This window comes from Condylura cristata, unplaced genomic scaffold, assembly GCF_000260355.1.
Source record: "Condylura cristata isolate star-nosed mole 26May11 unplaced genomic scaffold, ConCri1.0 scaffold00009, whole genome shotgun sequence".
NCBI lineage: Eukaryota > Metazoa > Chordata > Mammalia > Eulipotyphla > Talpidae > Condylura > Condylura cristata.
In genome coordinates this window covers 7,220,484-7,243,792 of record NW_004567110.1, presented here as the reverse complement: position 1 = coordinate 7,243,792, position 23,309 = coordinate 7,220,484, and the positions used below count along the sequence as shown (strand labels likewise).

At 49.2% G+C, this 23,309-nt stretch overlaps 1 protein-coding gene across 7 annotated transcripts in view; it reads right to left on the bottom strand.

Moving 5' to 3' along the window:
- ASAP1 (ArfGAP with SH3 domain, ankyrin repeat and PH domain 1) overlaps nucleotides 1-23,309 on the bottom strand; it is a 235,925-nt gene that overhangs the window by 43,505 nt on the left and 169,111 nt on the right. For 3 of the 7 annotated variants that reach the window (XM_012722943.1, XM_012722947.1, XM_012722946.1), the window contains 6 exons: nucleotides 22,655-22,740; nucleotides 13,311-13,386; nucleotides 12,145-12,267; nucleotides 8,678-8,686; nucleotides 7,849-7,949; nucleotides 6,407-6,476 (listed from right to left, as the gene is read on the bottom strand). In XM_012722943.1, the coding sequence (XP_012578397.1) occupies nucleotides 6,407-6,476; nucleotides 7,849-7,949; nucleotides 8,678-8,686; nucleotides 12,145-12,267; nucleotides 13,311-13,386; nucleotides 22,655-22,740 (465 nt within the window). The remainder of the gene's footprint in view (nucleotides 1-6,406; nucleotides 6,477-7,848; nucleotides 7,950-8,677; nucleotides 8,687-12,144; nucleotides 12,268-13,310; nucleotides 13,387-22,654; nucleotides 22,741-23,309) is intronic. The other 4 variants (XM_012722944.1, XM_012722948.1, XM_012722945.1 and 1 more) reach the window with 3 other exon arrangements.

Sequence of the window (23,309 nt, the reverse complement as noted above, 5' to 3'; positions counted from 1 at the left end):
CTTCCAGTATCTAAGGAGAAACATCGCTTTGAAAAATTCATACGTTTTTGACTATTCACATTTGAATGTGGTGCAGTGTTGAGCTGATTTCCTTTTCTCTCCTGTCTCCGGCACTCCTGTGTTTCTCAAGGATGTACTAACAGATATAACCAAGTGACAGACACGAGACGTCAAAACAATGAAAGAGTCCGCCACTGAGCGTGAGCTGCATCGGGGGAGAGAAGGAGCAGCGTCCACCGCACTCACAGGCACTTTATCTGACGGTGACCAGGACCTGCATGGGGCCCCTCCCCCAAACAGCAGCGAGACAGCTGACAAATGACCCATCGCCCCGAGTGTGAGCAAAGCGCACTCAAGTGTGGGAGCAGCGTCACACCCACGGCCGAGCCAGGAACCCCCGAGAGCAGACGGCTATGCTCACGCCAAGCGCAAGGGCCAACACAGGAGGCAACACAGGAGACCTAGGTTTGTCCGACCAACAAGCCTTTCAAAGGGGTTTCTCGACATTTAGTACTAATTTACAGATAGACGGATGAAAGGATGTGTCATCTTGCCTGGCATTTCAGCAGACTAAAATCAGACTGCATGGCTTGCCTTGGGCTGCAGCGCTGCGAACAGTTTTAAGAAATGCTTCCATATTGTTTAAGTACAGGAAAGAGGAAACGCAGGAGGCGTGTACTGACCGAGTCCTTACTGCTCATCACAGCAGAACCCTGAGTCTAGCAGAGCGACCTCCGAGGCCGCCTCCGGGCCCCACATCAGCCTCTGCCGCTGTGTTCTGGGCTCCCTCTGCTGGGCAGAGCGGGCACTGTCTCCCCGGGGCTCACACACAGGCCTGGGCTCCCCAAGGCCCCCAGCTCTCCCTCCAGGCGGGCTTCTCAGAGCCTTTGGGCCTGACCTGTCTCCAGGGCCTTCCCGCCCCAGTCACCCTTTTTCTACACTCTTCCTGGCGGCTGTTACTCCCCACTTCTTTCTTCCTGCCTCAGTGCACACGTCTTTCTGTTTGGGTCACCAAATGTGCTTGGCTTACACAGGCACTCGGCAAACGTTTTCCAAACGAATGAACAGCCCTCAGGGTAGAGACACTGTTTCATGGACAACCGGTGAGAGGCCTTTTTCGTTTCTTTTACTCAGTACATGAGTCAGAGGCTGAGAACAGTTAGACTCATCCAAGCTAGTTTTCATGGAGGCTCTGGAGAATGTGGGGTGTCTGGGGCACCGCGAAATTCTGTTAGCTCACAAAGGCAACTTACTCCAACTACAGGGGACCAGGTCGGATGGAGGGAAAAACCGGAATTTTGAAGGCAGGCAGGCAGGCAGGCAGGCCTGAGCTTGTGTCCAGGCCTCACCCCCATGGGCCAGCACCTGTTCTCCTGAGGCTCAAGCCGCCTTTCCGTGAGGGGCCACGAAGGCCTCCCTGCAGCGCTCCTCTGCAAGGCAAAGCAGACAAGGCGGCGCCTGCGTGCACGGGGTGCGGGTGGGGCAAGTGAGGTGAAGGGCAGGGCTTACACCCCCGCCGTTAGCACTGCGGCCGGGCGTGGGCACACACCTGTACCCACAGACGCCTGGGACCAGAGAGCACGCGGCGTATGCACATGCAACTGGGGGCACCCGTCCGAGGGTGGACCGCACGGTGATGAGGAGGGAGGGAGAAACAGAGAGAGAGGAATACAGAGAGAGGAAGCTGGTCTGTGCCCAGATTCAGCATTAAGGCGGAACCTACCAAAACCTACCAAAGGCTCCAGAATTATCTTTTTGTCTGCGAGAGCTGGAGAGAACTACCCGTCCTGGGGTGGTTGCACAGCAAGAGCGTTCCGCTTTCTGGGATCTGAGCAACTGGAGGTTATGTGACTTACGAACTTTTACAATTATTTTATTCGTGCATACAAGAACTGGGGTACAGGCCAGACGCGTGGGGGTGAGAGGGTTCACCAGAGACAGTGGGGAGCAGAACAGGCACTGCTGAGCCTCATAGTGCTCCGCTTTAGCCCTTTGCACCACCAGAGAACCCCCAAGTTTCGAAGTTCATCCCTTCAAAGTGGAGATACTATCTTTGGGGTGTTAGAAAAGGAAAGCAGGAGAACAGATAACGCCTGTACTGCATGGCCAATAAACGCGACTTGCTGTGCTTACAGTGGCATGTCTTCCCCACAGGGCTCGTCTAAGGGCGCCCACAAACGGATGCTGCCACCTCTCTCTACGCTAATGCAGCCCCGATACTGAGTGCGGCCTCCTCCGGAAGGGCCACCCATTAAATCGCTCAGGGTCAAGCTGACCACCAGCTCCCGCCTTCCAGGGGCTGAGAGCGTACGCGGAGGGCAGGCATGTGGCGGGACCCCCAAACAGAAGACAGCCCGCAGGTGCAGGAAGGGGACTCCGGGCAGACAGACAGGAGCCAGAGAGGTGGTCAAAGAATCAGAAACTTGCTAGACGTAGGCTACTGAAACCCACCTTGGAAGAAGCTTAGGTCCACCCACTGCTGTGGTTTTATTGCTTCGTTTATGAAAAGGAATCGCAAGCAGATTAAAGGCGATGGAAAGAGGCTTCAAACCTGCCACGCGCTGAATGAGGTCCATGGGCCAGGTCACAAACACTACAGAAGCCTGTGCTTTGGGCTGGGATTACCTGGTTAAAACCTGCCCCAGTCACCCTATAACTGACAACATTGGCAAACAGGGGGCGCTCCATCCAGGCCGAACCTCAGAATTCCCTGGGAAGCAATACCAGGGCTTCACCCACAGACTAACGAACTCAAAACCTCTGGGGGTGGAACCAGAGGATTTTTCATGTAGTTGGGGTTGAGCATCTCTGGCGCCTCAGTGATTCAGCCAAGTGCAGCCTTTCCTAGTCTTGTGTAATGGTTCACTTGGTGGTAAGGGTTTGCATCTGAGATAAAAGATTTTGACGCTGCTAACGTTAACTTTCCAAGGATTCACAGAGCGCATAAATCCCTGTTGCATGTACTATTTGCAGAATAAACAACCTGTAACACGCAACCCGATTACGTCTTCAACTTCTATTCCAGGGAACTGCATTTGGGAAGCCTTTTAATAAAGGCCACCTCTTCACGTCTGCACCTGCCATGTGGCAGATGCATACGCAGGCCTGGGTTTCAGAACAGGCTGCCTGGACTGCAACTCCAAAGAACATCATCTGTGCTAGGAAAATGCGCTTCTCCTGCAGGTGTCCATGTCAAGAGAGAAGATTCTACCGCGTGCCAGGAGGCCTCTGGCCACATCCTGGGCTTGATGTATGAGTCAGCTCTGGCCTTTTATTTAAAAGAGGGAGAAAGGGGCCCTAAGTCAGAGACAAGATGGGGACCTAACTGATAAGGCGAAGGACAATGAGCCACTTGAAGTTGATGGAAGAGACTTGATTCCGGGAATTATTCAAAAGCGGGAGGGAGCAATTCAAATAGAGAATTCAAATAACACTGGTTCAGGGCGATGTTACAAACCTGTTAGTGGCTCTTGCCTAATTGGAACTTCTTTCCGACCAACACAGAGCACTTTTTAAGTTAGTCCTTAAATCTTATCTTTTTCCTTGGGTGATTCAGAATACATAGACAGTTAAACCTTCAGAGAATGTTTCATCGAACCCTCCAGGTGGCTCACCCAAGGGCAGAGAACGGCATCGTCTCTACCCACGCCGGCTCCCGGGTGCCTGGCTCTGCGGGGCGGCCCCGCACTGTCACCTGCTTAGACGGGTCTCGGGGGACCCCTCCTGGGGCTGTCCAGCGGAGTCCTAGCACACTCCGGGGCACCCTACTCGCTTCCAGGGTGGATTTAGCCTGCGCTTACGCTGAGCCCCGGGAGGGCGGGCGTCACTCGTATGCCTGCTTCTCTAGCACCCAGCCCAGCCTGCTGTGAAAGACACCAACGACACTGTAACAGCAAACTATACCCACTTCACGCAGGAGAAAACGGAGGTTCCAGAAATGGAAGACACTCCTACAGCTGTTCAGGGCCTGCGTCCAGGGGCACCTGGCTCCAAAGTCGGTCTTTACAAGTCACAGGTTGTGTTTAATCTCTTGGGAGAAAGGACAACGCTGTCGTCTGGCAGCGACGGTGGGCTGCAGGCTGGGAAGCGGAAAGCAGGGGCCCACAGCAGCCCCGGACTTCTCAAGGCCGGTTACAGAAACCAGTGACCGAACACTGCCAGGAGAGGACCAGACTTCCCAAGGTCCTAAAGCGGTAAAAAGGGATCCAGCCTCAAATTTGACAGATGCCACAGGCCATGCTTCCAGGCACGAAACAGCCAGCCCACGTGCTATCTGCTGTTGACTAGAGCCTCAAGGAAGCGCAGACACAGCTGGCGGGGCCATGACGAAGTGACTGACGGGAGGGCGAAAGGAGGGCGGAGGAGAATGGAATGGTTTTAATTTTAGCACCGTCCAAGGTCATATACCCAGTTGTCAGCGCTGCTGATTCCTTCCATTGACTGACCTCCTTATGCTAAAAGGTTGGGGATGCAGCCAGATGGGGCTGGCAAGGCTCTGGAGGTGGTGCTGGCTGGGGCCCTGAGGGCACCTGCAGTCAAATGCCCGTGCAGCTGCTTCCCGTGTGGGCCCTCTGTCAAGACACTTACACGTCACTCTTCCTCTACAAAACAGGGTAACATGACCACCTTTCAGCACTGTGCGAACTGAAGTTAAACCTCGCAAAGCCTGGGCCGCGCCAACCGCCCCGTACACTCAGCGGTCGGCATCCTCACGCCGTCATCCCTCTCACATCAGCTGAGCCGAGGCGGGTGGCAACCGGCAGTCTGGCTCTTGAACACCGCGGGACCCTGAACCCCTGGGGAGGGCCTACAGGAAAGGGAGCTATTGACGCCAGAGCCTGACGCACGAGTGGGCGTGAAGACATTCCCGGCCGCCACGCGGGCTCCGGGCAGGGAGATGAACACGTAACGTTGTCGTGCATTTTGCTAGACGCTTCCAGGCCACGAGACTCATCTGAGTGAGGAACTCTCCAGCAGAAGGGAGAGGGAGCAGGGCACACACCACACGTCATGAAGTCAAGTGGCCTTGTGCCTCCATTTCTTCTTCTGCAGAGTGGAAGTCATGAAAGCCTAGGTGTGGAGGTGTGACGGGGGGGTCCCCAGGAAAAGGGGGAAGTTCCAGGTTCCCTGCTCCATCCAGAAGGAATGTGGAGATGAGAAGAGAGGAGAAGGAATCTGAGGAGGAAGGAAGCAGGATGGAGGCCAGAAGGAGACTTGAGGGAGCCACGTGGAGCAGACAGATATGTGAAGAAACCGTGCTTGTTTCCTGGTCCTGGACTGGTTGAAAGAGATGTGGGTGAGAGGCCCGTGGGGCGGTGACGATGGCAGCGTTTATCTTGATTTCGAGTGTGCTCTTTTCCTCCCAGACTTGTCTGGTCATCTCTGACCCTTTTCCATGGGTCCCAGCAGTAAGATGCTTTAGCCTTGTGGCGGCTTTCAGGCCTTGCTTTGGGCCCGTCCCTTTTAGGTGGACTTTTACCCACGAGGGGACGGGTCACTCAGGTGTCTGATTCAGAAATTATATGCTTTGTCTTCTGTGCTGTAGACTCACTGTATTAAAGTCCCTTTCCATTAAAGTCTTATATGTTTTGTGTTGATGTGGCGGAGGGCAGAACCTATTTAGAGCAGGCAGGTTTGGGGGCTCAGGGGTGCCCCTCTCTCTTTGCCCTGCAACAGAGGAAGTAAGTCCAAGCGAAGCAGACTCCAGGAAGGTGCTTAGCTAGCGGCCTTTCCTTTCCTCAACAGAGGGAAGTCGGGGTGGCTGTGCGTGTGGGAGCCGCGCGGGAAGTGTTGGCCCTTGTCTGAACCCGCTGCTGGCAGAGGGCTGCTTCTCCGAAGTGCCGGGCCCTGTGAGGCCAGGACCGGACCTCACCACACTGCAGCTCCAAGCTGAGACTTGGAGACTCGTAAAGACTGTCCTTTCCTTCCCTCGTGACACTGTTCATTCCAATCTCTGCCTCTTTAGGAAAAATACATCTTTCTGCTAGTTCTGAAAGGGCGAAGTCGTCATGACCTGGACAAACGTTTGACTGGGACGGCGCATTCTCCCACTGATTGTTGCCCTTCCTACGGGGCTTTTTACGTGAAGAACATTTTCACAAACTGGAATGCTTTGGGTTCTTCAGAACCACCAGTAATACTTGCCAAAAAGATAAGATTACAAAATAAAAGAATACCCAGCTGAGGAGCAAAAAGACACCAAGTTCTGGTGGGCAGCAGAGGGACGCGAGCACCCCAGGAGAAGATGGACCCAGGTTCCTCTGGCAAAGAACACCCTAAACCAGCAGACCCCACTGCAAACATTAAGCACATACGGGGAGAGCGGCAGGGCTGGCTGCAGCAGGAGGCGCCCCCAGCCCCCCCCCAAGCCGGGACACGCTGGAGGCGGCCGAGCAGGTGAGCTTACCGTGGCGTGTGAGATGGTGAGGATGCCGTTCTTGACAGCACACTTTCTTCTCTGCCACACCTTCCGGAGCCTAAAGGGCGCGTCAAAAACAAGCCGCTGGAGCGTCTGGTGCAGGTGCAATTGACAGTTACGCGGAGTGATGATCACCGCGACACACACACAAGCACCCCAAGACCCACGACGACAGACCCCACCCCAGCCAGAAACTCTGGCTGCCTTTTATGGCCCTAGGTGGAGTTTAGGTGGAAGGGGACTCAAACACAGGGAGTTCACTCCAGAGCTGGGTGATGGAGAACATGGCAGCAAGAGAATTCTAGCAGTAAGGAAAGAATAAACCCCAGTTATATTCACACTGGGGATTCTGTACAAGTTTAAAAAAGATAAAGCACGTGTGCGCTGACTTCTACAGTTCTCTGAGGCATATTACTGGTTAAAAAAAGCAGGATGTCTGAAGGCGGCTCAGGTATGAGCAAGTCATGTTAAAAACCGCAGAAGTTGCAATGGCACCCCAGCTCGCCGCGGGCACACGGGGAGACACGGGGGGCTCGGGGGAGGCAGGCCACATGGGCCTGTCTGAGGGGTGGCACTGGGGGTTTTCAACCTCACCCGTGAACCTTTTCAAGGTGGCTGTCACAATCTACTACTTCTGCAACTGAAATGTGATTTGAAAAAATTAAGGAAAATCACCCCAGCTGTCTGCCAGGCGGGGAGAGTGGGGCGGGGACCTCGGGATACAGGGCCGCTACTCCTCGGGGGTCTTGCAGAGCCTAGGGAGGCTCCCGCGTGCCCACAGGGGCGCGGCTGCGCTTCCATGGGAAAGACAGCTGGGCGCCCTCCCAGCTCCCGCGAGCTACACTCAATCTGACTTGACGAAGCTGGAGGATGGGAAAACGCAGAGCTAATTTCAACGTGGAAGAACATTCTGGTCACACCCCTGGCCAGGTGAGAGACACCTGTGTGGCAGGCTCGCTCAGGTGCGGCAGGGACTAACGTGTTAGTTGAGACCACTTCCTTCAGGTAAGTAGAAGCATGTAGAGAAAAGCAATTCTCGGGGCTAGGAGAAGCCTCTGCAGGCTTTCTGTTGCCATGGAAACAAATGACACCGAAGACCACTGGAGTTTTTTTCTCTGGAGTCTTCATCCTAAATTAACCCTGTAGAAACCTGACGATCAGGGTTGGGGGCTGGGAGGCCAGGTGGGCATCCTGGGCAAAGGGAGGCCGAGGGGTGGGCCAGTGTGAGGTCAGCAGGCCACCGGCCGGCTTGCCTTTCAGTCACAGGTGCTGAGGCCCACCGGCCTGTCACGGCGTCTCCTGAGGATTAAGGTACATCTCGGACTTAGCTGCAGAGAGCCCCTGGGTGTGCAAGGTCTGAGGGGAGCGCACCAGAGTGGCTGGCACCCCTACGTGTGCTGAGCACACAGCGACACAGGGCCCCCGCATACCCGTCGCTCTTCTTCAGCAGGTACCCCTTCTTCTCACTGCCATACTCCTTATTCCCCTGGAGCTGATGCATGCTGTATCCTCCCTGCCGGCTCTGGGAATCCTGCAAAAGAGAAGCCAGGCACTAAACACACACTGGAGACAACCGCAGTCCAACCACCACGGAGCCTTCGCCCACTGCTCAGGCGCTGAGGGAACTGGGGGGCTTTCAGAGCTGCCTTTCTTTTGGACGTGGAAGCTGGGCAAGTGCACGTCAGCCAGAGTCAGAGTCCGACTCTGGGGCCTGGTCTCCGGCCGCCGGTTAAGCACCCAGCGCTGCCTCAGACAAACGCACCACGGTGGCCGACCCCTGACTCAGACCAGGGTACACTGGCGCCAGAGGCAAGCACAGGAAGGGCTGGGGACACCCCAAAGGGCCACAAAACAACGTTCATGCAACCCGGGCCTCTCTTCTCTTAGCTGTGCCTTTTCTCCCTTCACATACTCTGTGAAAAGAGCTACAATAGAAAGAGCCTTCTGAGTGAGGGCGTGAGCATTATGAAGTTCTTGTTTTGCAACTAACTCGCACTCTGTAAAGAATGTCTACACGTACGCTGGCAGTATTCACAGAGGCGGCTCTGTCCAGTGCACAGCCCTCGGTGGGCGAGGCCAGCGAGTGGCACAGAGGAGGCAGGCCTCCCCCGGCTCAGCATGGCACCTTCTGGGGGTGGCGCGCCCAGACACTGCCGCCACGAGACGTGAGAGACAGACAGACGGAACGAACTGTGGGATGAGAAGACGGGCCACAGACACAGAGGCAAGACAACACAGTCTCACAGAGAATTGACTTACTCTCCTAGACTTCGATCAGGAAGGGCAAAAGCAATAGAGGGAAAAAAGGCAGAACATTTGAAAATACAGTTAATTTCATTGACAGTCGTGTTTGCTCATAGTTTCAACACTTTTTATAACCCGTAGAGAAATAAGAGGGCAAGATAACAGCAGAACACACACACACATAAACACATCTCCTTCAGCACCACATTTTTATCAAGTTAAAACTATCAAGTTTGACGGCGAGTCATGGGGGTGCTAAGCAGCCCGCTGGGAAAACGCGCGTCCACGTTTCGCCAAGGTCAAGTGGCCGGCGAGGCACACAGGGGCGGCTCAGCGCTGCCCACGTGCACTACTAGAAATATAGGAAACGAGCTGCCCGCTGTTGGATGACGCGTCCCCCAGAGGGCTTTCTTAATAAAGGGCCAGTTCACGAGCAACGCCATGGCCGCGTCGGCCTTGGCCTCCGGTCCCTCCTGACGGCGGGGCTCTCCCCGCTTCGGGGTCCTACCGGGTCCCCAAGTATGTCCCCAATTCGTGTGCTCGGCGAATGCACGTCAGCGCAGAGCGGGTGGTTCTAGGGCAGTGTGTGGGGAAGGCATGTCCCGCGCCCCTAAGAGCCAAGCACAGTGCCAGGCCCGGAGGACAGGCCCGGAGGACAGCCCCGTCTTTGGGGCGGGGTGGGGGGGGAGGGAGGTGCGGGGCGCTCCGCTCTGACCACCTGTCCTGCTCTTTGCGTAGGTGACAGAGGCTTCTGCGCCCTCACGGGGCAAACGGCCTCACCGGAAGCTCTTACAAACCTCGTCTCTGTCTTAAAGAGCACTTTTTTTTTTGTCTTTAGCAGGCTGGGCACATCCCGTTGGGCAGTTTTAATCACCTAGGGAGGAGGGCATCGTCTCCTCTTAGAGAATTCCTCTACACTTTACTTCCATCAGGGCCGAGTGCCATCGCTCCACAGCACCTGGGCCTCCTGTCGCCCTGAGCGACAGCTCCAGCCTCTGGACGGCCAGGAGACGAGGCAGCCTGTGCACCAGGCAGTCCGAGAGCGGCCTCCTCTAGCGGCCTCCTCTAGCAGTGTGTGCCAGCCCCTGACCGCTTCCACAGCAGCAGGTATTTCTGAAGCTGCAGCAATGTGCCCATGACTAGCACAGAGCAATCAGGATGGAAAATCAGTTTCGGAGGCATGGGGCTAAAAAAAAAATGAAACCTACACAGCTTTCTGCTTTAACCCAAATAAATCACGTGAAAATTGCTCAAGCAAGGATCCAGAGGCAGGGATCTGTGCTACAGCTAGACCTCACCAAAATACTAAAAACAAGATCTAGAATCTCCTTGGATATCAAGTCTTACGAAAAGAATAATCTGCTTCCCTGGAACTCCTTGCATGGAATTAAACTTCACATCATCTGTCCACGTAACTCCTCGTCTGTGAATATTGTGAAGCTATGCATCTTGTATCTTAGCCAGTCTGCTAACCTTTGAAGTAAATGCCTAAGTTTTAAAAAGAAAGGCACGTACTAACAAGAATTTGGATGCTGGTGACCTATGAAAACGGTTATATTCTACGAACTCACCAGTAAGACATTCTTTACACACACCACTAGTCAAAAGCAAACTGAAATCCTGCAGACAGAGTGGACAGGCCTTGCCGTACCTCAGATAAATATGCTCTTTAAGGTGAGTGAGGGGCTGTGGGCTAGGCTTTGGCCTCAGAAGTCTGTCCTGCCCCACCGAGCAGGAAGGAGGTACTGGTTTATGTTTTGTATTAACCACTAATGGGTTTCATGGCTTAAGAAAGTCACACAAACTACTGTTTCTATACTTTGAGAAAGGATGCCCCTTCAGCTTGCTTAGCAGCACCCTAGCTAAGTGCGAGAGGGTTTTCTTTTGTGAGAAAGTAAGCCTTAGGCAAACCGTGAACACTAACAATCATCTAAAAAACAAAACAAATCACAACTGGAGGAATAAAATAGATCCTGAATTCTCAGATAGCATAAAAGAAATCTGCATGTATTCAGGAAACGGAAATGCAAATGAGAAACCCATTCAGGCAAAAAAGATAAAAACTAAACTTAAATAATGGGCTTTAACTAAAACCTTGGGGAAATTCCATGATGTGAGCTAAGAAATGTAAACTATAGAATGAAATAATGGTATTATTTTTAGCTCAATTTCCTATTCCCTATTATCGGTACAGATAAATTACCTTACTTTCTTATTAGAAAACCTTATTAACATATAAAATGCATTATATTAAGGGAGTAATCTTTTTTAACTGCAAGCAATTACACCCTCTCATTGATTTAATGGGGGTTATAAATGTTGCTGGCATTGAATTTAAAACCAAACCTTTCAAAGTGCTAATGTAACATATGAATGGACGGCACAAAGGGTTCCCTGTGTTTCATCTTACTAAATATTTATTGGTGGCTTTTGCAGGCCGGGCAATGAGCCACACACTGAGGAGAGAGAAATGAGCAAATTGCAGACGGGACCAGCAACTTGCAAACCAGTTCTGATAAGGGGAGACTCCAACTAGAAGGTGAATTTATTGGCAGGGATATCACCATGAAAAAGAAAATGCTTTCAAGCTCGAGAAGAGTTAGGTAGCAAAAAGATCTTTTGGGAGGCTGTTATAAAAGCTTAAGATCCTTAATATCACAATTTGCCAAAAGTCAGTAATTTTACTTTAAAAAGGAAAACGAGTTCACCAAGTATCAAGGAACTTCATTTACAGCTCAAAAGCTTGGAGTTTTCTTTAATGGAGTCAAGCAGGAATATGGTGGGGTTGAGGAGGTAAAATGATTTGCTGGGTGCTTTTCATTTCTCGGGTCATTACTCCTTTTCAAATTTCATTATTTTTGCAGGTGATTTTTTTAGGCATTTTACACTTTTCTCAAACAGCAGCACTAGGTAAGAACTCTGGTGGCTAGTCTCCTTTCATATTAAGTCATTAAAAAGCATTACCTTCTAAATACATTTTGCAAGAGGAGATGACAGATAGCACAATGTCTAGGCACGCTGGGAGAGATCAGTGCTTATTTATAAAATACTCTCCATACGCTGCTAGTGAAAACTCAACATTTATCCACTCGGGGTGCAGTTAAGACAAACGTTTCTTAACATTTCCTTTTCCTCATGCGCTGAAGGTCTTCCTGCCTTGAGCTAGCAGGAGCAGAATACACCAGACTCTGTGCAAAGCAGAACGACTGTCAAAGTCGCATTTTTCCTACCGCACAGCACACTTCCGTTCAGTAGCCAAGGACCACCATGCCTGAATTTTTCTAACACCACTGACGCCTCAGTAGGCTGAAGATACGCTCCTGGGTCTTAATGGTGGGTGGGTGGGGGGCACCCTCCCACACCTGCTCTGTGACAGGTATGCCTCTCTCTCTCGGCTGTCCCCACAGGCTCCCTGGCAGGAAGGTGTCAAAGGGTCTCTTGGGCAGACAGACACAAAAAGATAATAGAGTAGCCGCGCTTACACTTTTAGCCCTGCTGGAAACACCGAGATCACCTACTTCTTTCTGATCAAGTTGAAGAGAGGATTTTATTAAGTCTCGGAGAGCGGTGAGCTGTTTCTTTTCTTCATCCTGGGTCTGTTTTATCTATGAGGAGAAAAAAAGATTTCCATTACTTAGCTTTATAAGAAGAGTTTAATTCATCAAGTATAACACTCAATTAGAGAGTCGATTTCCTCATGTACTTTACAGTCTCATTTTTATATGTGAAGCATCATTTTCTCATCCTAGGAAAGTACCGGTGAGTTTTGAAATTAACGAATAATGCCACATGCTTTCTTATGGAAACACCTAGGTTAGAAAACTAACACCGAAGTGCCAATTGTTAACTTGAAATTTAATTTTATTTCACAAGTTCAAACATTATGCATTTTGTTCAATATCCTGTATTTCATCATTACTTATTTTGATATTAGACACCTGAATTTTTTCTTCTTGACATAAAAATTTTGGTAAATTTAAACAACGTACATATGGTTGTTTTTTTCCAGTTAAGCTTCCGCCTCTTGCAATCACATTTGTGTTTTAGTAATGCAGGATTTGCTCATCTTTATTGAAGAAAATCAACTAACCTTTTTTTCTGTGGTTTCTCTCTTTACTGATTACACACTAAATTGTAAAGTACAAGCACATATTTTCGTGAGTACTTATCTTGAACTTTTATTGTTCTGCTATTATTGAAATAGTTAAATATTTGAATTTATTTTTCTTTAAGACTGCAGATAACAGTTGTGCCTACAGTCCCAAATAACCACCGGTGTTCTAAAGAGCAGATTTTTTTTTCTTGTATATACTCTTTGAAACACAGTTAATAAATACAGTGAATCATTTGCTTCTGGCTTTTCAAAGGGTGGTGGGAATCCACAATTTGATTAAATTGGCCAGAAAAGAATCCTCAGGATGACCAGAATGCAATGGGCTGATACACATACAAAGTTTTACCAAGCGCTAAATGAGGGCAAGGAATCGTTGTGCTTGATAAACAATCTCTTGGAATTAACTGCATTCTGGACTGACACAATCACGGAAACTGCCTTCTCGTCTCTAACATACTTCAGATCCAGATGCCAAATTCCTGACATTTATCTATAAAAGCAAGTTAAAAAGCATATATTTTTTAAAGAACTTACATTATATAAATCAGCAGCTAGTTTTTCAATGTACTGTTTCAATTTATCAGCTGTTTTCAAGCCATCTTGAAAGAAACTGCAATGGAAAACATCTGATTTACCAGCAGTGAAAAAAAAAGGGAACCATAATTACCTGCAAAAATTGAAATTCTCTCCTCCCCAACCCTCCACATTTCACTAACACTTAAAAAACTCCTATCAGTATTAAATAAGGATGTACCAACAAACCACAGGCACCATCCTCCACATGCTAGCAGATACCAGACACAGCAAGTCATGTAACATGTCCACTGCGTGTGTCCACCCCGCCCCCCCAACCCCCGCTCGGGCTGCATCTGCGTTCAAGAGGAAGACACAGTAACCAGCGACTGCCATGAAGTCTCATCGAACACTCTAGGCAGAGAAGTGACTGAACTAGACACAAGGGCTGGGAGACAGCCAGCATGCACGCGGGTCCCCAGAGCCCCTGTGCTCCAGACAGGCTGGAGTCATGAATGGCTGTTGAATGAATGGCCCAGATGGACCTGGAAAGATAAGAGGCTGCATTATTTCATCTGGAATAATAACAAGCGCTCATGTTTGTTGAGCATTTACCACAAGCCTAACACTTTATGTGAGTTTATGCCTTACCACCATCCTAATGAGTTGATGAGCGCTTCAATTTCGGCTCTACTTTAAAGGGTAAACTGAGGCACAAAGTGTATAAACACCTCACAGGTGGCAGAACTGTGGTTCAGATGCAGGCGCTGACCCACATCTTGCTCTTAGCCCACCCAGGCGAGGTTAGGAAACCCGTTCGTTTGTGGGGCCTCTTCAGCCAGGCCTCTGTAGCTGATGATTTCTCGATACACTTTATCTGTGCTGCCGTCCCTCCACTAAAGGGTCAGAGCTGTGTCTCCTATCACAGAGGGCTCAGCACCAGGCAGATGCTCAGCAACAACTAACAGTGAAGCGTTATCAACAAATTTAGGCACAGCTGGGGACCCACACCCTTTTTTTTTTTTTTTAAAGATTTATTTATTTATTCATACAGAACTGGGGTACAGGCCAGAGGCTCAGGGGCGGTGAGAGGCTTCACCAGAGACAGAGTGGGGAGCAGAACAGGCAGATCGACGAAGTACACTGCTGAGGGAAGCAGCGGGCGGGCCAGGAGAGGTCTGGCTCGCCTTGTGGTCTCCTCCGGGGCAGGCGGGAATCGAACTCATGCGGAAGTGGCTTCAGATTCTCAGTGCTGCGCTTTAACCCGCTGCGCCACCAGGGAGGGCCCCACACCCGTTTTTAACTTAATATGCACAGCCAGTGATGCAGCTGTCAGAACGGGCCTTCCGAGGGTAGCAGACATCTACAAGTTTCAAAATTCTTTACGGTTGACATTTTTAATAGTGAGGCCTAATTAAAATACGGAAGAGAAACACACACTTAGCTTCAGAATGTCTTTCTGCAATAGGATCAGGAGAAAAGAAAGCTTCTGGCTAAACTAAACACCACCCCTAACATTCAGGATGGGAAGTTCAATTTCTTGGTATAGAAATTTACACTCCGGCTCCGAAAATCTTTCTGATTTTGATCTTCTACCATTTTCCCTGAAGAACTCGGCTCCAGCCACGCCATTATTTTCAGTTGCTCCTCCAGCCTTCCACATGCTTTTCTCTCTCCCGGAAATGCCCTTCCCCACGATACCTGCCTGCCAAACACTCTCTTGCCAGTCAAGGGGCTGGCAAGCATGTGCTTGTCCTCAGGCCCGAGTCGGTCCTGACCAGCACCTGGGACCAGCCCAGAAGGCAGAGTCTGGCGATACAGTTAATCACGGCCTCACCAAAATTGGTGCTCTATATACACTTAAATCATTTCTGGGGACAGGTTTGGAAGCTCAAACAGGTTGACGTAAGATGCTGTCAGGACTGTTTTAGATAAAGAGCATCAGGATCGGAGGGTCACGACCTCAGATCTGGGTTCTCAGATGCACCAACCAGGTGTGGGACTTGGCCAAGTCCGTCGACTTCTGTACCTGTTGTGCCTACACGTGGGAGGAGTGACGCAGGTGACATGTTTAAAGCCGCTCAGCAGCCTGTGGGCAGGGAGGAGGCAGGAGGGGCTCTGGACGTGTTGGTTTTCTTCCCTGGAGCTGCCCACGCTTATCACAGATACAATTCTTTCCTTCCAAAGGGATACAGATTCTTGGCTGATATGTCTGTGAAGGTGTTTCATTTTCACTTTGAACACGAAGAGAACTTAAGCATCGAGTTTTGTTTTGATTTTTCAAAAGATGAGTTTGAACGAGAACGTGCTACACCTGTGTTTTCTGACGTTCCGTGCTGCCGTCACAAGCAACTCAATTAATTATAACGAAATACATTTAAAATTCAGTCTTGAGGTCTTGCGGGCCACATCTCCAGGGCTCAGCAGTCTCCTGTGGCCGATGGACGCTGTGTCAGGCAGCCAAGAACAGCGTTATTTCCACACTGTGGGAGGTTCCACTGGCCAGCGCTGCTCTAGATCCAGAGTAAGCAAACTGAGACCACGCAGCACACGAGCAACATTACAAGACACGTTGTAAGTTTCAGGGCGGAAGAGAATAGCGTGTTAGTTTGCGGCGGCACTCACAGAGGTGAGAATCTATTCATCGGAGGCGGGAGCAAGCTGCAAGGTGGACAAGGTCCCACCAGCTGCGGCGAATGACCCAGCAAGTCTACCACTCTGCAGTTTACTTCTTCATGCTGTGATAGGCACGGAGGAGGAAAACGCCACGGACCGAGGTCATTTTAATCTACAGTGCAATCCAATTCTTGTAAACGATCAAAGCATACACAGAAATGTGGTCATCTTTTGAGTGAGATTATAGGTCTTTTTTCCCCTTAAGTTTTCTAAACATCATCACATATTGCTCAGTTTAAACAGAAAAATTAAAGAATCGACATTCAGCCTGGACGGACAAGACTGAGCTGAGCCTCTCTCAGAAAGAGCTGTTAGTGCCAATTTCTAGCTTATGGTGAGAAAGCGGGGCAGGAGCAGAGGGGCTGGCGGCAGGGAGAAGGGCTGGTGCTGTCCTTCCATCGGGGCCCGACGCACCCCCGCTTTCAGCAGTGAGCTGGGCGGGCTCGTGACCACAGGGCGCTGCCACACTTGTGACAGGGGCTTCGGTCTGCCCCTTCCCGTCCCTCCCTTTAGCGGGCTCTGCTCGGGGCAGTGGCGGCTGAGGCGCCTAAAGCGGGTCTTACTCGGGACCGAACCTCACGTACGTGCCACCTGGGTAGGCTTCCCAGCCCATCTGAACCTGACGTGCTCACGTCCTAACACGGACGAGTCAAGGAGCATCAGGGGAGCTACTATGGACACAAGCTCGGATTATCCATCACTGGCCTTGAACATGGACGTCTCCAAGCAGAAGTGAAACTGCCTCAACAATGCCCCACCTGTCTCTTAACCAATCTGTAAAATACTACCAGAGAAAGTGGAAAGCAGGTAGCGGTGAGTGACAGTAAGGACAGCAGCAGGCGGCAGCCAGCAAGTCACAGGGTGGCCACTTGTAGGTCACTCACTGCTGGACACAACTCACGGGCTACCCCTTGTTAAAATCTGCATTACAGGCAAAAGACACGTGATTGTTTTTACTAATCATCTGTAAGCTAGACAGGGAGACTGATACCCAGCGAAGTTACGTGGTTTGGCTGGGGTCATCTAGTCTTTCTGTGCAGGCTTCGGACTGAAGTCTGATCCTGGCGCACATTAATGAAGGTCAGGCTGATCTGGGCCTAATCCGGAATTTCTCACTGAGGAACGGCACTGTTTTGGGATCCCTGTGGCTCCATGTCGTTGCACAGGTAATGGAGGTGATCACATGTCTTTTGGTGAGTCCGAGGAGCAATGCAGTGATGGTCTTAAAATGCCAGGTGCACATGACTCCACAGGCCAGCAAAATGGCCTCCACTAGTTTTCTGACCTTAGGGACGGACCCAGCGGGGTTTACTGTCTCAGTAAGTGGCTGGAAAGAAATATGGTCATTTTGATTGACACAGGATGCTAGGCAAGTGTAAGTTGCCAACTGCCAGGCTGGACCCTCACATTTCCAGTGGCATCTTGGAACACATCTGCCACTGAGAGAGCAAGCTCGGGAGGGGAAACGTGCCTCATCTACCCTGAGGAGGTTCAGAATGAAGCAGAAAGCCTCCTGTTCCAAGATGGCGCCTGCGTCTTTTCTCCTTAAGTCATTCAGTCCAAACAACGGTGGGGAAGGAGAGTACTGTGTTCTTCTTTCTGCTCTTAATTGAAAAGACAAGAATGCCTTCCTGGTAACTCATACTATATATCCTGCTTGGTTTGAAAGGAGGTGTGACTTGGTCAAAGGCTTAAAGGCCATAGAGCATAAGGTGTTTTTTTTTTTTTTTTTTTTTCCAAAAGAAATCACTGGAGCACACAAGAAAATAAAAAGACCTCTTAACAAACAACCCCTTCAGCAGGCCCGATTTCCCGGTATCTAAGGAACGGAGTGACTTTTTCTCCCAGATACATTCCAAAGTATGTCCTGTGGTATTTAAGATAACTGAGTGTACACAGGGGTTAACTAGCTACATATATATCTCCACAGCTCAGAGATAATAAAGACAGGCATATTGAACTTCAGATGGAGATCCTTTAGATGGAGATTCAGATGTCCTGTCCCAGTGCCAAGTTTATTAAATCAAAACTTCTCGTGTATTTGGAGCATACACCCTGGCGTTAGAGCCCTGGGTTCAAGCCTGCTTGTCACCCTTTCACTACAGGGTCCACGAGGGCATGGATTTTTGTTGCTGCTTTTTGCATTAAAAAAATGAAAATTGAGATAAAATTTATTAACATAAAATTCACCATTCTAAAGTGTAGAATTCAGCAGTTTTTCGAACATTAATGATGTTGCATCACAATCACCTCTAATTTCAGAACATTACCAGCATCCCCAACGTCGTACCCAGTAGTAGAGAGTCCAAAGCTTTTTCTCCCTCGTCCCCAGCAAGTAACAATCTGCTTTCTGTTTCAGCAGACTTGTCTTTTCTGGACATTTCATATAAGTAGGATTATATGATTCCATTTTGTATCTGGTTTCTTTCTCTTAGTTTTTTTTCTTTTTAAAAGATTTATTTGTGCTTACAGAACTGGGGTACAGGCCAGAGGTTCAGGGGCGACGAGAGGTTTCACCAGAGACAGAGTGGGGAGTAGAACAGGCAGATGGACGAAGTACACTGCTGAGGGGAGCAGCAGGCGGGTCAAGAGAGGTCTGCCGCGCCCTGTGGTCACCTCTGGGGCAGGCGGGGATCGAACTCATGCGGAAGTGGCTTTAGCTTCTTAGTGCTGTGCTTTAACCCGCTGCGCCACCAGGGAGGGCCCTATCTTAATGTTTTAAATGCTCATCCATGTTGTAGCATGCAGCCAACAATTCGTTCTCCTCTACGGCTGAGTAACAATGGATTGTATGGCTTTGCCATGCTTTATTTATCATTTAGCGGCTATTTGGATGTGTCCATATTTAACTATTGTGAATAATGCTGCTATAGGTATGCGCGGACAATTTAATTAGCATCTCTTCATTCTTTTGGCTCTATTAGTAGGAATGGGACTGCTAGACCGTATCATTCATCTTACACTCTCTGAGGACCTGCCAGATCGTTACCTAACACAGTCACAACTTATATTTCTAGCAGCAATGCATTACGGGCTCCCATTTCTCCACATTGCCGCCAACATTTTTCTGTCTTGTGGCTGTGGCGTTTAGTTATAGTTACTCTAGTGGATGTGAACATTGTTGCTTTGATTTGTGCTTTTCTAATGACTAATGATGTTGAGTCTTTTTCTGTGGGCTTTCTGGCAACTTGTATATTAGGCTTTTTTTTTTTTTTGGAGAAATGGTTATTCAAAACCTCTACCCATTTTTTTTTTTTAAAGATTACTAATGCATACAGGACTAGGGTACAGACCAGAGGTGCAGGGGGGTGAGAGGATTCACCAGAGGCAGAGTAGGGAGCAGAACAGGCCAACTGACGAAGCCCACTACTGAGGGGAGCAGCGGGCGGGTCAGGAAAGGTCTGTTGTGCTGGTGGGTCACCTCCGGGGCTGACATTGAGCTCTTCCTGAAGTGGCTTTAGCTTCTCAGTGCTGTGCTTTAACAGGCTGTGCCACCAGGGAGGGCCCCCTCTACCCATTTTTAAGTTGAGTGGTTTATCTTTTTGTTTTTGTCAGAGTTTATTCAGGATATAAGTCTTTTTCATAGACAAGATTTGCAGATACTTTCTCCCATTCTGTAGGCTGTCTTTCGGCTCCTTAATAGTATCCTTTGACTTACAAAAGCTTTAAATTTTGAAGTCTAATTGATCTGTTTTTCCTTGGTTCTTTGTGTTTTGCTGTTTTGACATGTTCACTAAACACTGGCTCCATGGGAAACCAGTGAATGCGGTTCTGGGCACGTGAAGAGCTTCTCTGGGGTACAACTTCCTGGCCACCCTTGATCGATATTATGATTATCATCTTTAAGATGATGGACAGTGAAGTAATACTTGTAAGTGTGCCTGATTCTGCAGCTCCTAATGACACCTGCTGGGGGGTAAAAGGCGCGGTGGTTGCAGGATAACGTGTTTGTTCTGGGGCGGCGTGCCGTGCTACTGACAACATTCATGTTTGAAGGGGAGGAGTAACACGTGTGGGTGAGCTGAAATGGGTAAGAAAGTCAGAAGCGCTTCTTTTCTGCTTCCTCCAGTTTTCCAGTGTAGCCGCTCAGCCACGGAAGTGTAAGGTCACCAGGGCAATTCCTCTTATGCAATTCCTCTTACGTGCCACCTGACTTTGCCTTGAAAATCATTTTGGGAACTGGAATAAGTACTTGCAAAAGGAAATCACTCTCTTAAAGAAAAAATTCTAAATAGTCAATGCTCTAGAGGGCTGCGGTGTGTCGGTCAAGGGTTTCAAGGGCTGGACTGACACAGGAAAGGGAGGAATGGTCCTTGGGAGAAATCGGCTCCGGCTTCTCGCTGTGATGGAATCTGTGGTTTCACCTTTGGGGGCATGAGGTGGAATTTAATCTCCTAGTTCTGCTAGCTGGTACTTTGACTCTCTCCCACAGGAAATTTTTATTTTTATTTATTTTTATTTTAAATATTATAGTTTATTTTTACATTATTTTGTACATTTTTTTTTTTATCTCAATTGTAATCCCCGCCCCACAGGAAATTTTTACTGGCTCAGCTTCCCTTCTGCTGACCGCTCTCTGCCTCAAGGGAGGCTCTCCTCCCGGATTCCAGCGGTCAATGGCTGCTCGTCCTTCAAGTTCAATCTCAAGTGCCACCACCTCCCCTTCAAGGAGCCCTCCAGATCTCTCCTCATAACGTGTTGTCAGTCACTGCTACACCCCTGATGACCAGACAGACCGGTATGTCCCGTACCAGACAGCTCACGGCTGAGGACAGCATCGTCGCTGTAGCCCAAAGCTTATCAAAGCACCAGGCCTCCATTAAGTGATTGACATCTATGGGAAGGGAAGGAGTCAAAAACAAAAGGATAAAGGGAGGATGCGTGTATCACGCAGACTGGAGCTGCCCTTCTCTCCACCTTTACTACCCTAACACAGGCTAATATTCCACGTTTATGAAACACCTTGTGTTTTGGGAAACTCACCCTTACATAGCTAGCCCACCTCTACAGAGTTAGAATTTGATATCAAAAGAAAACTCTAAAGTCAGATAAAATCAGATTTGCTACCAAAATGTTATAATTGGGATTCACTTATTTCTGTAAAAGCTTCAAAGCGGTGATGTTTCTAGGAAAATTGAAATGGGTGAAAGACAAAAAACGACACCCCAAACTAAGTGTCAAGGATTGCCACCACAAGCTTCAGACCCTACTCTGCCATGAAGCCAAAGGCTCATCTGGGTTTTCATGGTGAAGCTTCTGCAGGTAAAGGTCACCTTCAAATGTGGAAATGTTTACGTATATTTAGTTTGTATCTGAAACACATCTAGACAAGGTAAGATTTACTTTGAAAAGAGGACAGAACTCCTATTTATAAAACCTTCCCTGTGCGTGACTGATTTTTAACCCCACTTAGAATCGTCACAGCCACCAACACGAGCTGTGACCACAGGCCAGGGCGAAGCGTTCCCTCTGTGCATCTCGCTAAATTATTGCATCTTCGAACATTCTAATGGGTTTTAGTACTTTAAGCCCATGTGACAGATGAGGGTACTACAGTTCAGAGACACTCCTGACAGAGATCTCTGGGTAACCCAGAGGCAGAACCAGCATTTGAGCTCTTCTCTCTGACAAGTCCTGCCAGAGTCAAGGCTGATGTCCTGGTGGAAGACAGATCTTCCAAGATATAGCAATATTAAAAGGAGTAAAAGAGACTATCGGGCTCTCCTGGTGGTGCAGCGGGTTAAAGTGCAGCACTAAGAAGTTAAAGCCACTGCAGCATGAGTTCGATCCCCGCCCAGAGGGGACCCACATGGCACAGCAGACCTCTCCTGACCCGCCCGCTGCTCCCCTCAGCAGTGTACTTCGTAGATCTGCCTGTTCTGCTCCCCACTCGGTCTCTGGTGAATCCTCTCACCACCCCTCCACCTCTGGCCTGTACCCCAGTTCTGTATGCACAAATAAATTTTTATGAAAAAGGACACTATCAAAGGAAATCATACATTTTAACTTTCTGGAGAGTAGTATTATCTAGAACAAATCATCTTTTTCTATTTATAATTTTTTAAAGTGGGTTGTGATATTTTTGGTCTTTCATTAAAAATGGAAAAAACTACTTTAGTTAGCACCTTCCCTCCCTCCTGGCCCAGGAGGACCCTCAAAGGTCAGGGAAAGGCAGCCCCCTGGAGGGAGGGCGGGGTTGGGAGCAGTGCTGCCCTGGCTACACGGGGTGTCTGCCTATGGCTATGAGCGCTGTCTGGCCAGCTCTGGCCCACACTTTAACAGTAACGGGCATTTTTTTCCCCACATGCAAATCTACCAGAAAATTCATGAAGCTAACCCAGCAAGCACACGAGAAATGAAAAAGCAACTGTGCTGCCCAGATTTTCAAACATGGTAAAAAGGCACCAAGGAAACAGAGCTGGCTGGTGGCTCTCTCGAAGCATCACCAGCAATGAGGACGGCGCGTCAGGCTGTCAAGGACATCAGCTTGTGCAAGTAAGAAAGCAGGTTCCAGCAAGAGTTACTGATTCACAGAAACGCCATGCTACTTCTCATCATTTGGCCGTGGATGGCCCTTGCATCACCAGCACGGTGACCAAAGGAAGACCAGAAAGAGGGACTGAGAGGGGAACAGACAACTGACCGGGCCTTCCCTGCGCTCACAATCACGACGGTAACGGTCCACTTACTTGCACTGTGCGTGGTAATACTTGATAAGATTCTGCAGCAGGTCCACACCCTTTTTGGTCTTGATTTCATTAACTTTAATGAGATACTGTGGAAATAAAACAGAATTTTATGCGGGTCATGGCAGACGGGGCACTTCAGTCACAGGCTGCGGTGTCCGACCAGCGAATACTACGCCTCGGGTGTCTGAAGACAGAGTGAGTCTTGCTTGGGGAACACTCACCTGGCAGCCACAGGTGGACCAAACAATTAGAGGGTTAGCATCGTCTACGCTTAAGATTAGTTGACTAAACAGGCAGAAATCAAACACAACAAAACATTCTGAATAACTCATTAATTCCCCTGTGCAGTGGGTCTCAAACTTCCGGCTCTCGTCACCAAAACCATCTTGTTCTTTGTTAAGTGGCATTCACCTCAAGGAATATGCTGCATGGCAGAGACTCACAGACCAACGACATGAATGAGAAGGAATTTTTGCTACTAAGGAACCAAAGAATAAAAATGACGATGTATTTATTCGTGCAAGGAACGTCTCTCATTAGTGACTCTGAGTTTTACAGCTGGTCAAGATCTTTCATTGATGTTGTTTTCTTGATCTGTGATATTAAAGTAGTCACAAGTGACAAGTTCAAGTAGGAGTTAAGCTCATGACTGGGG